The sequence below is a fragment of the Lygodium microphyllum genome, chromosome 13 (genome assembly GCF_053477565.2).
Source record: "Lygodium microphyllum isolate KBCC chromosome 13, Lygodium_microphyllum_v1.1.10, whole genome shotgun sequence".
NCBI lineage: Eukaryota > Viridiplantae > Streptophyta > Polypodiopsida > Schizaeales > Lygodiaceae > Lygodium > Lygodium microphyllum.
The window spans coordinates 68304026-68320394 of NC_141147.1; the positions used below are offsets into that span (position 1 = coordinate 68304026).

The following is a 16369-nucleotide window of genomic DNA, read 5'->3' on the forward strand; positions in this document are numbered from 1 at the left end:
ACTTGATCATGGGTCATGAGATATGGCTAGAGCTAGATCAAATGTACAATCAAATGATCGTGATGAAGCCGGTGTCTCTAGAGGTTCAGATGAGGACTCTAGTCCTAACAAGTCTTTTTCTATGCAAGAGCATGTCAATAAGCTTCAGCAATTACAGATGCATGACACAAGGAAGGAGATTACCTCGGAGGACATGGCGATAACTCTTCTGTCTCAGTTACCGCCTTGATCTAGAGCCTTCTATTCCACCTTCATTGCTTCAAGGCAGACAAAGACCCTTAAGTGAGAGGAGTTGGTTCCTATGATCTTGGACCAAGAGGAACAACTCAAAGGTCAAACACTCCCAAGTCAGAGGCTTCGACCGGTCAAATGATGTAGCAATAATGGCCCCACAACCTCATGAGTGGATTGTGGACATTGGATAGTGGCGCTTCCTACCACGACTCCTTCAAATGGGGTAATGGCCCCACAGCCTCATGAGTGGATTGTGGATAATAGTAGTGCTTCCTACCACAACTCCTTCTTCAAATGGGATTGCCCATATGTATCTGATGCATGGGCAAATTCTCATAGGTGACAAACTTCAGTTCCCATCAAAGGCAACGATGATATGCAATTGATTTTGCATGGGCAAGGCGGATGCCCACACATTAGAAGTGCTCTATATGCCACGTCTAGGAAATCATCTACTTCTAGTGAGCAAGATATGTGCTCTTGGTTTGATAGTCGAGTTCGATAAGGACTCCTTTCAAGTTCTTATGAGTAACTCAAAAAGTTCTTCGTGCAAGACACGAGGAGAATGGAGCCTACAAGATCCGATCTTCTTCTGCCTTTTCTTCTCTTCTTCTTTCTTCACAAACTCAAACCAAGCTATTGCCTTGCTCAATTTAGCCACCTCAACTACAAGTACCTTCAAAACGCCGTGCATGAAACATGGCATTCTTAGCCAGGCATACAGCGCTCTAGCTATCACATCTAAGTATAGGTGTTTTGGTGGGCAGCCCAAAATCCTTGACCAAACAACCAAGCCAAACTACTTTTGAAGCCTTAGTGGCTAAAATATATTCAGCTTCAGTGGTGGAGAGTGCTACTATTTTTTGCAATCTAGAGCACCAAGAAACCGCCCCACCCGTCAAGGTAAAGTTATACCCGCTAGTAGATTTGCGAGTATCCATAACTCTAAAGACTCCCACTCAGTAGTGAATCTGCTGCAAATTTAACTGTCCAGTCTCAAAAGGACTCAAAAAATACATCACCAATGTGAAAAGCCCCAAAATTTCTGTGTTGAATCTGCTCCAATTGCATAAATACATCATCCTGAGCATCAAGTGTGGGCTAATGTTGCAGAAATTTCATGATTTCTGCAAAAGCCCCAACTTTCGGGGTCCAACAATGCACAATTTCCAAGAAATTGGCTCATCCAAGCAAATATTTCACTTGCGTTTGAGAATCCCCAAAAATTTATGAGGCCTGTGCACTCAATGTCTGCAATTTATGGTCCAGAGGTCACTGCAATATGTGTCAGGCACCAAATTAGGGAAAAGCCCCAAATTTTAAGACACAGTTTGCATACTATGCTTGTATGTGTGAACACCCAGTATAAGGGGAAAAATCAGATGAAGTAAATCGAAGAAAAGTAGGCCATTGACCTTCTGCCTTTGCCCGTTGTTCGTGCGGCCGAAAAGCCTTGTCGCTCGTCACGTGGAAGCCTTCCGTTCCCATCACGCAACAATCGTCGTGCAGCAGCGTCGCCTCCACCCCCGTTGGGCAATAACCTCGTGCAGCAGCCGCATGTCGATCAGTAACGTCGCGCAGTAGCCACTTGTCACCCGTCAGTCCGTCTGACACCACTTGACGCCCGTTACGCCTACACGTTACGCCCGATCAGTCACTCGACCTAACGCCTGCTCGTCTACTCCTCAACAACTTGCGTGAGCCATATGGTCTGATACCATTTTGCAGAGTCAAAGCGGAAGCAAATAGAGAGAGAGAGAGAGAGAGAGAGAGAGAGCTGTGAGCTAAGAACAGACACGATGATTGAGGAGTTCAATGACATAGAGCTAAAGAGTGTTTGACAGTGATAGAGTGAGAGTGAGTCGTTGGATAGGTGTGTACCACTGTGGTACACACAAAGAATAAAAGAATGTATTTATACTTAGGGTACGGTACACTTACACCCATTAGGTGGGTTCACATGATATATACACGGAAGAGCGCGTAAAAGGCCTTCACACCCAACACAACTCGTAGTCAATTGATGCATGGATTGCTAGAGAGTGGGGTGAGCCACCCACCATGTGTATCTTACATTCATGACAAGCAACATAGAGATGCTATTCCCAGCCAGGCTTCACGAGGGGCTAAGGAGTCCTTGGAGCTTGTTTGATGGACTTATGTAGACCCATGATGACAGAGTTCCTAAAGGGGAGTTCGTATTTTATACTAATTGTTGATGATTTTAGCAAGATAAGGTGGGCATATTTCTTGGCATTGAAGTCTGAAGCATTCTCACATTTTAAGGATTGGTTGATCTTTGAAGAGAACAAGTCTAGCAAGGAACTCAAGACCCTCCATTCTAGCAAGGGATAGGAGTTTGTCTCCTAAGAGCTAACTCCTTTTTATATAGATCGTGGTATTCACCAAGAGTTTGCCAACACAAATACCCCTCACGAGAATGGCATATTGGAGCAGAAAAACCCCAATGTAATCGAGCTGGTATGGACTATGATGGAGCATCGACAAACACCTTAATGTCTTTGGATCGAGGTAGTGGCCACTGCCCATATCCTTAATCAATCCTCTACCTTGGCCATGGTTGGTATGACCCCTTTTGAGGCTTACTTTACACAAAAGTCGAATGTCTCTCGTTTCAAGGTATTCAAGTGTCATACATATGTTCACATCTCGAAGAAGAAGAGGGACAAGTTTGAGCAAGCTTCCAAGAAACATGTGTTCACGGGATCTAGCTCGCAGTCCCAAGGATACAAGCTTTATGATCCCACAAAAGTATACACAAGCTGAGATATTCCATTCGTAGAGTTTCCAACTACAAAGGGGGATATTGAGCATCCCGTTCTTGGATATCCAAGTGACAATTGAGCACCTGCTCCAATGCCTTTGGAGCGCCTGCCTATTGAGGCTCCACCCACAATGGAGGAGGAGATTGCTTCACCATTGGATTCACCTATTGAATCCGCCCTAGTGGATAATCCAGAGACTTCGGCAAAGGTGAAGTGGCAAGGGGAGTATCGGCCTCCTCCTCGTTGGGCTCCTGATACACTCCGTGATTCAGGGATTGAGGAAGTCCTTGAGGAGTGGCAACCACAAGATGGCCCATAGCACTCTCAAGGAAACCAGGCACATTCCAATGAGCTTGTTTGTACTAACTATTGTTTGATGACTCGTGCCATGCAAGATAGGGAGCCCACCTCCATAAAGGAGGCTTTACAGTCATAGCATTGGAAGAAGGCTATGGAGCAAGAGTTGGATGCTATTAGGTAGAATGGGACTTGGGATCTTGTGCCTAGGCCCGTTTATAGGAAGGTGATTGGCATTATATGGGTCTTTAAGACCAAATACCACAATGATGGCACTCTAGATAAGCACAAAGCGCAGCTCCTTGCAAAGGGCTTCACACAATAGCCAAGGGTGGATTTCCATGACACCTTTCCACCTATGGCTCGGATGGCTACCAGTAGGGCTGTTCTTGCCTTAACCAATCATAGGAGATGGCTAGTTTACCAACTTGATGTGAAGTGTGCCTTCCTTAATGGTGATTTAAAGGAGGAGATCTATGTTGCGCAGTCTCTTGGCTTTTCCTCATCTGATGGACACGTGTATAGGTTGAAGAAGACCCTTTATGGCCTCAAACACATTATACATGTTTGAAACAAGAAGATAGACTCATTCCTCCGAGAGAAGTTAGGGTATTGGTATTCCTCTTCCGATCCTCGATTGTATATCCACGCCTTGGCTGGAGGACACACATTGTTCGTGCTTTATGTGGATGATCCCATCTTGACATGTGATCATGCCCAAAAGATCAAGCAGACAAAGGAGGCACTAATGAGGTGTTCAAGATTATGGATATAGGCCTTCTCCATTTCTTTTTAGGTCATGAGATTTGGCAGACTCCGAGAGGGATTTTCATCCCCCAACAACGGTATGTGCACAAGCTTTTGGCTACATTTGAGATGGAGAGGAGCAAGGTCATTTCTACTCCTATGGATCCAAACTAGAAGTCTATAGCCCATGCAGATTCACCAACAGCATATGCTTCCCACTACTAGTAGTTGATTGGATCCTTGATTTGGCTTCTTAACAATCCAATTGATTTATGCTGTCTTGTAGGTTTATTGGTGGAGTTTATGAGTGAACGCAAGGTGGTTCATTGGAAGGCTACTATGAGGATTTTGCAATTCCTGAGGGGAATCTTAGTATTCATTATCTAGAAAGTACTAGTAATTCAATTTTGGTTCTTACACACTCGACAGATTCTGATTGGGCTAGAGATGTTGACCAACGGAGGTCAACAACACAATATTACTTTACTTTGGGTGCAAATGTTATCTCATGGAGTAGCAAGAAGCAACCCACAATTGCCCTTTCTTCCACAGAGGTAAACTGTAGAGCAGCATCTTCTACCACATGTGAGTTAATGTGGCTTCAAAGGTTACTAAGAGAGCTTTAGACTAGTCCTATGACTCTTCATTGCAATAATAAGAGTTACATTGCTTTGGCACGAAACCTTGTGTTTCGTGTTAGGTCGAAGCACATTGAGATACAGTACCACTTCATTCAAGAGAAGATCTTGGATGAGAGTATTGAGGTGGGTTACTACAAGACCGAGGATAATCTGGCAAATTTGTTTACGACGCTTCCTCAGGTTCTTCTCCAATAGCACTTCAGATTCTTGAGTCTCAAGCCATGTCGAGGATCTGAGAGGGGGTGTTAGAGATTAGTCATCCCCTAGACTAGCATTCTCAGGCTATGGTTGGTGCAATCAGTTCTCTCAAGTGGAGTTATGCATTTTTCTTGTCAATTTTGGGTGCTTTCAATAGTCAACAGATGGAGTCACCATTTCTCGGGCAAGGTGGTCATTAGACAAGCAAGCGATTATGCCACATGGCAACTGGAGGACAAATCACTAATTATTTTAGTGTTCTATGCAATAGTCGGTAACATTTATGATCAAAACGGCCAATTTGCTAGCCGCCTACATTATTTTATTGCTTTATTTCCTCTTATTTAGTCCCCACTAGCAATCTACCTTCATCACTCGTCTTTCCAGGAGCGAGAGAGAGAGATAGAGAGAGAGAGAGATCGACTCGAGGAGATACTTTGACACCCCCTTGTGTATCTACCTTCTTCATTTCAAAATTCATTGACTACAGATTTCTACGTTCTTGTGTCTGTTTTCTCTCTCCCTCTTTTCTTGTGTCCATTGTCTTTCAATCTTGTCCATACACTTCCACATTCGCTACACTTTGACAAGAAATGGGCTTGAGCTTGTCTTCAAGTCCCTTCCCACATGCAGAACCCTAATTAGGAGGATCCTTATGCATCTATAAATAAACAGGCTGCCCAACATTCAGCCCAATCCTTGTCTTGCAGGTTTCGGCCATCAGTCCTCTTCCACTAGCTATCCAGCCCCCAGCGACTACTACTACATGGTCTATACTATTGCCTAGCCTCCCACTATTGCCGGTGATCAAGCGTCATCATATTCAATAGGCCATTTTTGTGTTTTCAACACTTTTCTTCATCAGCCTCTACTTCGACTAGTAGTTGCTACACTCAGGGTACATCTCAGATGGTGACACATATCAACACCTCTCTCAGCCTACTCCCACGAGAGCCATCAACTATTGGACACCTCTACCCTTGAGCATCCTGTACATTCTCTAATTCATTTACTGCATTGATTCATTCACTTCAGAGTTCTCTTCCTTCTTTGTTTATGTTTGTGTTTGTGTTTTGAGTTTTTTGTTTTTGCATTTTGCATTTATTGCATTACTGTCTCAGTTATTATGTTTTAGTTGTGTTCATACATTCTGTGTTTTCTCAATCCAAACCCTAGCATATCTTATGCATTGATTCATTCACTTCAGAGTTCTCTTTCTTCTTTGTTTATGTTTGTGTTTGTGTTTTGAGTTTTTTGTTTTTGCGTTTTGCATTTATTGCATTACTGTCTCAGTTATTCTGTTTTAGTCGTGTTCATACATTCTGTGTTTTCTCAATCCAAACCCTAAGCATATCTTCACTCCATTCCATGGAGGGGGGTTTTATAAGCCATCTCATGAGCTACACGTTGATGCCCTTTGATCCATGATCAAGGCTCCTTAGGCATTTAAATGTCAAAGTGCAATGAATGCACAAGCATAAGACCAAATTGAGATAAAAGAGTGAACATGGAGAGGGAAGAGAGAGAGAAAGAGTAGAACACAGAAATATGCAATGAAGAACGCTGAATAAGGAAGCAAATATGTACACAGATGCAGTGTGTGTGTCTGCGTGTCTCTTTGCCTCAAAGATCTCACAACCTATGCAACTCGAAGTCCACAAAAAGAATACGTCTATGTGTTGGTTGAGTGGCCAAAAAATAGCCAGCAAATGGAGGAGAAATATGGCAGGTCAGCTAGCCAAATCTGGCTAACTGCTGGCAGATTTGGCCGACCTGCCAAATCTGGCTGCCCCCACTCAATCTGGCCGACTGCTGGTACAGCAATTAATGCGACCTGCCCTGCCATAACTGTGATGACCTGTCAGCAGCCACATGCCACAAAACTGCCCACTGCCTACCAAAACTACCCAAAAACTAGCGCCTACTAGAAGATGCCCAAACTGACCGGAAATGCACAAAATCTGCCCAAATCTGATGTACCTAGCCTATGCCCATCCAAGGGATGACCAAATCTCTAACACCCCCTCTCAAATCCTAGACATGGCATAAAGTTGAGGGATCTAGAGTGCTGCCATAGAACCACCTGCGGAAGCACCTTCATAAATAAATCTATTTGATTAACCTCTGTCTTGCAATAAACCACATCAATAGTCTCATCCAAGATCTTCTCTCGAATGAAATGGTTTTGTATCTCAATGTGCTTCGACCTTGCATGAAGCACACGGTTCCATGCCAAAGAAATGCAACTCTCATTATTGCAATGAAGGGGCATAGGACCTGTCTGTGGGCAACCAAGCTCTGCTAGTAACCTCTGAAGTCAAACTGTCTCACGTGGTAGAAGATGCCACTCTATACTCCGCCTCAATAGAAGAAACGGCAATTGTGGGCTGCTTCTTGCTACTCCATGAGATAACACCTGCACCCAAAGTACAGCAATATCCTGTTATTGACCTCTGGGTCAACATCGCCGGCCCAATATGAATCCGTCCAGCCTATAAGAACCAAAACCGAATCTCCAAAACTCACTAGATAATGAATACCAAGATCATGGGTCCACCTCAGGAATTGCAAAATCCTCATAGCAGCCTACCAATGAACCGCCTTGGGTTCACTCATGAGCCCAGCCAACAAACCTATAGAAAAGCACAAATCAACCCAAGTGTTAAGAAGCCAAATCAAGGACCCAATCAACTACCGGTAGCATGACATATTCACCGTTAGTGAATCTACATGGCCATAGCCTTCCAATTCAGATCCATAGGAGTAGAAACAGCCTTGCTTCCCTCCATCATAAACATAGCCAAAAGCTCCTGCACATACCCCTGTTGGGAGATGAAATCCCCCTCAAAGTCTGCCAAATCTCATGACCTAAAAGAAATGGAGAAGGCCCATATCTGTCATCTCAAAGAGCTCATGTAGTGCCTTCTTCGTCTACTTGACCTTTTGGGAATGATCACCTATCAAGTTGAGATCATCCACAAAAAGCATAAACAACACATGCCCTCTAGCTGAGGTGTGGATATACAATAGGGGATCAAAAGAGGAACACTGATATCCTAATTTCCCTCGGAGGAACGAGTCTATCTTCTCATTCCAAGCACGTGTAGCCTATTTGAGGCCATAAAGGGTCTTCTTCAACTTGTACACCTGTCCATCAGATGAGGAAAAGTCAAGAGGCTGCTCAACGTAGATCTCCTCCTTTAAATCACCATTAACGAAGGCAGACTTTACATCAAGTTGATAAATCAGCCATCTCCTATGGCTAGCTAAGGCAAGAACGGCCCTAATGGTAACCATTTGAGCTGTAAGTGCAAGGGTTGTCGTGGAAATTCACCTCTAGCCACTATGTGAAGCCCTTTGCAAGGAACCACACCGTGTGGTTATCCATGGTGCCATCATTTTGGTATTTGGTGTTAAAGACCCATTTAACTCCAATCACCTTCCTATGAACAAGCCAAGACACAAGATCCCAAGTGCCATTCCACTCAATAGCATCCAACTCCTACTCCATAGCCTTCTATAAATGTTGTGACTGTAAAGCCTTCTTCACAGAGGTGGGCTCCCTATCGTGCATGCCACGAGTCATCAAACAGTAGTTAATACAAACAAGCTCGATGGAATATGCCAAGTTCCTTCGAGAGCACCGCGGACCATCCTGCACAACTACCACTCCTCACGAACTCCTTCAATCCCTGAATCATAAAGTGTATCACAAGCCCAACAAGGATAAGGCCGATACTTCCCTTTCCACTCTGCCTCTGCCGAGGTCTCTAAAATGTCCACCAGGGCCGACTCAACTAGTGAATCCGATGGTGAAGCAATTTCCTCCTCCACTGAGGATGTTGCCTCAATAGGTAGGGCCTCTGAAGGCACTAGAGCAACTGCCCAACTACCACCTGGATCTCAAAGAACGGGATGCTCAACTCCCCTCTCTACAACTAGAAACTCTACAAACCGAACATCTCAACTCGTGTATACCTCTCAAGAAGCGGGATCATAAAGCCTATATCCTTAGGACTGTGACAGCCTGTATCCTTAGGACTGTGAGCTGTAACACATTAACACTTGTTTCTTGGAATTTGGCTCAAACTTGTCCCTTGTCTTCTTCGAGATATAAATATATACATCACATCTGAACACCTTGAAACGAGAGACATTTGGATTTTGACCAAAGTAAGCCTCGAATGGGGTCATACCAACAACCATGGCCAATGTCGGGAATCGATTAAGGATGTGGACAATGGTGGCCACCACTTCGGCACATAGGCACTGAGATGTCTGCCGATGCTCCATCATAGTCCATCATAGTCCACACTATCTTGATCACACTATGATTCTTCTGCTACAATACGCAATTCTCCTAAGGGGTATTCATGTTGGCAAACTCCTAATGAATGCCACGATCTGCACAAAAAGGAGTTAGCTCTTAGGAGACAAACTCCCCTCCCTTATCGGAACACAAGGTAGGGTCTTGAGTTTCCTACCAGACTTATTCTCTTCAAAGATCAACCAATCCTTAAAATGTGAGACTACTTCAGACTTCAATGCCAAGAAAAATGCCCACCTCATCCTACTAAAATCATCAACAATTAGAATAAAATATAAACTCCCCATAAGGGACTCCGTCCTCATGGGTCCACATAAGTCTATTGAAACAAGCTCCAAGGGCTCCTTAGCCCCTCGTGAAGCCTTGCTGGGAATATTGTCTATACTATTTGCCACAAATGCAAAATACACATGGCGAGTGACTCACCCCAATCTCTGGAAACCCACACAACAACTGACCACGAGCTACCTTCCGAAGGTACTCGTAGTTGAGGTGGCCAAACCAAGCATGCCATAGCTCAGTATGAGTCTGTGAAGAAAGAAGAAGAGAAAAAAACATAGAAAAAAATCGCATCTTGTAGACTCCATTCTCCTCATGTCCTGCTCAAAGAACCTATCGAGACACTCCATCAAGAACATGAGAGGAGTCCTTATCAAACTCGGCCATCAAACCAAGAGCGCCATCATCACTACATCAGTGGCCATTAGAGGAACATCATCTAGCAACTACTACTGCTACTGCTGCTTCTTCTTCTTCTTCTTGTCAGTAGGCAGTCTGCCCTACAACAATGAAGGCAGAATAAAATAGGCTAAATCGAGGCAGTAACCTGAGATAGAAGAGTTATTGCCATGTCCTCCGAGGTAATCACTTTCATGCATTCTATATCTGCATCTACAATTGTCAAATTGATATACTCCCGCATAGAAGAAAACTTGTTAGGACCCAAAGTCCTCATCTGAATCTCCAGACACCCGCTTCATCACGATCATCCAATTATACATTTGATCTAACTCCAGCCACATCTCTCGAGCTACGATCAAGTGCTTGATGTGAGCAATGATGGTTGGAGTACAAAAGAGAAAGAGGGAAGAACAGATACAGGTATTCAATTTATCCCAATGTGCATGTACGTTCATCAACTCGGCTTTCTCATCTACAGAAAGCTTGGAGGTAGCACAAGCTATAGGATGGTCTATAGCCTCAATTACGAACTCCACCAAATCATAAGCCTCCAATATGGCAAGCATCATTACACGCCAAATGCAAGAATTCTATCTATCAAGCTTCTAATTTGAGGGAGGAGTTGGCATTGTAGGGACCTTACATTCCATAATAGCCTAAAATTCCATGTCAAGTTTGGTAGACATTGTAAATAGGATAACCTGCACAAAAACAAGGGTAGTCTCCTTTGACTCCATGCACCGTGTCGATGCTTGCTAGGGCTTCCTCTACTCATCCTCGAAGAGTTTCACTTGCCAAGGGCCATGAAAACTCAAAATCTACTCCAATAGGCTCAAAATGAATCCTTTCTCCTTCACGAACAACAAAACCCTGGAGCAAATCAGCAACTTTGCTCCTTTCCGGCACTTCCACACACCTCCACCCTGTGTCAATACACAGCCCTTACGCTCACCCTCAAACCTTGAAAATGCAACCTTGTGAATGCACTAAAATCTCCTCTTGAGATCTACCCAAGATCAATCAGCCTTTCTACACTGCTCTAATGCCATGTTAGAGTGCAGCAAATGCAAAAGGGTATGACCGGACTGAGAGAGGAGTGAACACACACGAGAGAGAGAGAGAGAGAGAGAGAGAGAGAGAGAGTAGAATGCAAAACTCTACAATGAAGAATGCTAAATAAGAAAGCAAATATGTATACAAGCATAGAGTGTATATCTACGTATCTCTCCACCTCGAAGATCTCACAACCTATGCACCTTGTTGGCGGCTCCTACATGTTTTGTTTTACCCTAGCTTGTTTACATCGTCGTCATCTATAGGAGGTCACTTTTGCGTTTTCAGCACTTATTCTTCGTCAGCTTCTACTTTAACTTGTGGTTACTCCACTCAAGATCTATCTATAGTGGACCGCACACATGACACCTCCCTCGGCCCCTCCCAAGAGAGCCATGGGCTCTTGGACAACTCTCCCCTGGAGCATTTTATACACTTTCATTCATCTATTCATTTATTATCCAAATTTCTTCACTTTGTATTTTTGTGTTTTTGCATTAGTATTTGAATTCACTGTGTTATAGTCATAACCTTGGCGTATCACAATACATCATACATCACAAATGGCAATCAAGTAGTTGGACACACTCACGATAGTTTTTTCCATGCCAAACTGTTTAATTGTGTTTACTCTAAGTGCTATATCTTGTTCCAACTAGTTGTGTAAAGTTTGTTATAGCGTTTGCATCATCCCATACACAGGAATGTACTTAGCACTACTAGGACAAAAAGTTAAAAGAAATCTTGATGTGCATACAAATGCTTCTCATTCATAGTCAGCATTAAAATGTATTGGTCTCATGTTACTTGTTTGATGCAATGCATCAATCGGAAAAATGTTCTCGTTGTCTCACAAGTGTAGGAGATGGTGAGTATGATAGTGGGTCCTACAGATCATAGCATGCTCACACCAAGGAGCCCTACCACACCTCTTTTGTAGGGTTGCTGAAACAAACAGATGGAGCGACAGCAAAGCTAGAAACAAGTGACAAAGTCTAAACCAAGTCCTCCGTTTCTTTAAAAGTAACAACTTTGCATTGTATTTGTGTAGATTGGAACATGAAACGACCCATGGCTGGGCTTGGTAGAAACAAGTGACAAAGTCTAAACCAAGTCCTCCGTTTCTTTAAGAGTAACAACTTTGCATTGTATTTGTGTAGATTGGAACATGAAACGACCCACGGCTGGGCCAACCAAGCATACTAGTTTACCAAAAATTTTGTGGCTTTTGATGCGGATTGCAGATGGCTTGACTAACTTGTAAGTAGTTTTCCGGTTGGCAACAAAAGATGGATACCTGGAATGAATGCAACTTTAGGTTGGAAGTAATGGCCATTGCAAATGGCTACAGCATCAAAAACTTCTTCTTGAACTCCTGTTGGACCTTCAGACACTACGCGCCATTGGACCTCCAAATCTTTTTCTGGAACCTGGGAGTGCACAGAGTTTTGCGCTACGTCAACTTTCAATTCATCCAGTGTAGATTGTACAGAGTCACCGTGTACAGATTGGCTGCTGTCAGTCCTGTCCTCCGAGAGGAGCTTCTCAATGCCAGCGTATGTCACTCTTGATGAGAATCGGATGTGAGGGATGAGGTTGAAATGCTCTGCAAAATCCTGGAGGTAGAGGAGAACCTCACCATGCCCAGGGTATCGCCGTGGGTCACCGTCGCCAGCAAGCCGTGGCAGGAATGGGAAATCCAGGAAGCCCATGATCTCTCTGGGGAGGTTCGTACGGAGGGAGTGGTACATGCTGGAGTGCACCTGCTTTGCACGGCAAGGGTCGAGGCCGAGGGGTTCATCTTCTGTCTCAGGGGTGTAGACCCAGACGCCACCGACTCGATCGCCCTGTTCAAAGACAGCCACCGAGTGGCCTTCCGAGAGGAGCTCTTTCGCAGCCGCAAGGCCGGCAGCCCCAGCTCCGATCACAGCCACCGATTGCCGGCGGGCAGCATGCTGACAGCTCTCTTCCTGTGCACACCGTGACATGGCGACTGCAGACATGATGATTCGTACATATCTCCCCGGGCCGGTTGCCGTCGTTCTGTTGCTGGAACAAGCGAAGTACGAAGAGAGCTGCTCGCCTATCTCTTTCCTCCTGCCATAATTCTTCTTGCTGTTGACCTTCAACGGGAGACCACAGCAGAGCAGCAGGGAGTGCTGCAGAAGCATGCTGCCGTGTCGTCCCCATTGCTCTTCGTTAGCATTTGTTCCGTCCAATAGCTTCAACATTCACATGTCACCAGTTAGAATATCTGACATCATCTATACTATTAGTTAAGGAGAGGTTGGGGCCAGGTGCCACGTGGCAGCCCCAACCTCCCCACAAAGAAACGCGGGGGTGGGTGCCACACGTCTAGCGCTCGTCCTCGCCGCGAAAATCACGCCCGCCCTGGCGCGAAGCGCCGTGGCGAGTCTACGCGCGGAGTGTCTAGTATGAGTTAAGAGTAAAATTTGTCGAGAAGCAATCCACTACTTTCGCTATATTTTTTGGATTATTAAGAATTACATGTAGCACCTTGTTTAAGCGTTGGTGGAATCGTTTTGTTTGGCTTTTCATCAATCAATTAGAATCCAAAGTGTGTAAACTTGGATGAAAAGATCAAACTTTCCTTAGGGGTCAAGTGTTTTAGGGGTTGGGCTACCCTATTGGGATGGCATGATCTTCTTTGCTGCAATTTCATTTGGTGTTGGGTATGTTGAAAAGAAAGATGGTTGCTTGGCACCATGGAGCATGGATTGGAAGGTGAAGGTTAGGATCATTGCTTCTTTAGTGTTTCGATGATTCTCAGTAACATTTCTAGAAACTATAAGTCGCTTTGCGGACATGTGAAGTTGCCGCAAAGCAAATTTGAAAGGAAAGCACCTACCACACAACTTCGCTTCTCTCTCTCTCTCTCTCTCTCTACTCATGCATCCACCCCACTTGCCCACTATTGGTACTTTCTTCCACCTACATGCTACTACTCCTGCTATCCTTTCACCACCACTTTCCACATGGCGAAGACGCACCCATTGCACTTATCCATCGACTCTATATGTGTGAGTGTGCATCTTCCTATACATTGTTTCTACATGCTATGTTAATATAGACACGTGTTTATAAATATGTACAAATGCATGTGTTGATGTGTGTATATGTATATTTTGCACATGTTTCCTACTCTCGAGATAGTGCATGGGTGTACGTGTGTGTGCATGAATGTGTATGTAAGTGTGAATGTGTTGTGTGTGCACACGCTCATATGTGAGGGTCCACACACACACGCGTTGATTGGTGCCTTTGTACCATACCAGAGAACATATTCATCATCTCTAGATACCACGCAAATGGATCACCCACTACAATTGCCTATCATTCAAACAATATATTCCTCGGTGACCATCAATGTGAATTATTGCATATGTGCAAACACTTATACAATTTCATGATAAGTTATGAGTGGCCCATTGTTGCCATACTTCGCCTTCTTTTGCTTGCCCTTACTTCTCATAACTTCTTCAACTCTCGTCTTGAGGACCTTTACCTTGTGCTCTCTTCTTCACAATGGCCAATTCTACCATCTCCCATGCACCATATGTGCATGATTCCAACAAGACTTGATGACTCATGCTCCCTCTATTTGAGCACATTGTACATAAGAATATTAAATATATAAACTCACTTAAGAATAGAGCTTCAATCTCCTAATGCATGAAAATTTAGCAGTGTTATGTAATATGGCCATAGCAATGACCAAACAAAGTAACATTACAATCGTGTTCCTTGCGTGCTTTGCACATACAAAATGTTATGCCCCTTCATGATAGCTTCATGTTATACAAAGCAATGTTGCAAGGGAAGCAAAACCATGTATTCGCTTTCCTCACACATTGTATTTTGCTTCTTCTACTAATTTTTTTCCTCTTTCCCCAAATCTCTCTCTCTCTCTCTCTCTCTCTCTCTCTCTCTCTCTCTCTCTCTCTCTCTCTCTCTCTCTCTCTCTCTCTCTCTCTCTCTCTCTCTCTCTCTCTCTCTCTCTTGTTTTTCTTTCTTCTCTCTCCTCTCACATTCTTTCCTTTCTGTCACTCTTTTTTCCTCTCTTCTCACCTCTCTTATTTTCTTCTTTCCTGGCTCTCTCTAAAATTTTTATTTATTTTTTCTCTCTTCTCGCCTCTCATTTTTTTCTCTCTTCTCTCTCTCTCTCTCTCTCTCTCTCTCTCTCTCTCTCTCTCTCTCTCTCTCTCTCTCTCTCTCTCCCTCCCTAGATTCTATCTCTTCTCTCTCTCCAAATTTATTTTATCTATTCTCTCTCTTCTCACCTCTCTCTCTCTCTCAAATTTTTTTCCTTTCCTCTCTCTTCCTTAAAGTTTTCTTTATTTCCTCACTTTTCTCACTTTTTTGTCTCTCTCCCTCCCCTCTCCCTTCCCCCTAAATTCTATCTCTCCCTCTCTCCAAATTTCTTTCATTCTTTTCTCTCTCTTCTCACCTCTCTTTCTCAAATTTTTTTCTCTTTACTCTCTTTCTTGAAAATTATTTCTTTATTTCCACACTCTTCTCCCCCCCTCTCTCTCTCTCTCTCTCTCTCTCTCTCTCTCTCTCTCTCTCTCTCTCTCTCTCTCTCTCTCTCTCTCTCTCTCTCTCTCTCTCTCTCTCTCTCTCTCTCTCTCTCTCTCTCTCTCTCTCTCTCTCTCTATTACTAACAAGTGCATTGTTTGCCACACTTGCTACAGCACTTCGCATAGTGTGAATCATTGCATAGCTTGCAAGGTTACCCCTCGCTTACTTCACATTTTGACAAGCAAAAGCTTTTTCTCAAAATAATTACTTTTCAAACATGTTTATTCCCCCAACCTCCCTTCTCCTTTATCCTCTTCGCCACTCTCTTTTTCCTCCTTTTTCTCCCTAAACACCTTCCTTGTTAAATATACCCCAAATTTGAACTTACTTCTTACAACATATGAACATCACAATATCCTCTCCCACTCTTTCTCAACATATTGCATGTTTTCAAGTTAAAGGTTAAAACTTTGAAGAATCACAATGCAAGCATGGATGTCAAGGTGTTTATAAAGCAAGGATGTGTTGTCTACACCTCCCCCTTCCTCTCTCTACATCTCTCTTAAAACACATTCCTTACTAACTTTACCTAAAAAATTTATAGCTTGTTTCTTGTAACTATACCCGCGCAATTAAAATATTAGTGCAATATCCTTTGGTATGATTGTAAGCAATTCCTCTCTCCTTTAATTGCGTAGAGAGAGAGAGAGAGAGAGGATCAATCCAAAGCACTCATTTGATGGGCCTACCAAAAAGAGTTTGTCACAATATAAAAATGCAAAATATTAATATTTAGATGGTTATTACAAAAGAAATACTCTCTCTTGCTCTCCTTCCAGGATTTTGAGAATTTATTCTCATACGCG

At 43.6% G+C, this 16369-nt stretch overlaps 1 protein-coding gene across 4 annotated transcripts in view; it reads right to left on the minus strand.

Annotated features, from left to right (window-relative positions):
- LOC148026735 (flavin-containing monooxygenase FMO GS-OX-like 4) overlaps positions 1 to 13195 on the minus strand; it is an 82940-nt gene extending 69745 nt beyond the window's left edge. For all 4 annotated transcript variants that reach the window (XM_087691236.1, XM_087691235.1, XM_087691238.1 and 1 more), the window contains exon 1: positions 12262 to 13195. In XM_087691236.1, the coding sequence (XP_087547362.1) occupies positions 12262 to 13195 (934 nt within the window). The remainder of the gene's footprint in view (positions 1 to 12261) is intronic.
- Between the last annotated feature and the right edge of the window lie 3174 nt (positions 13196 to 16369).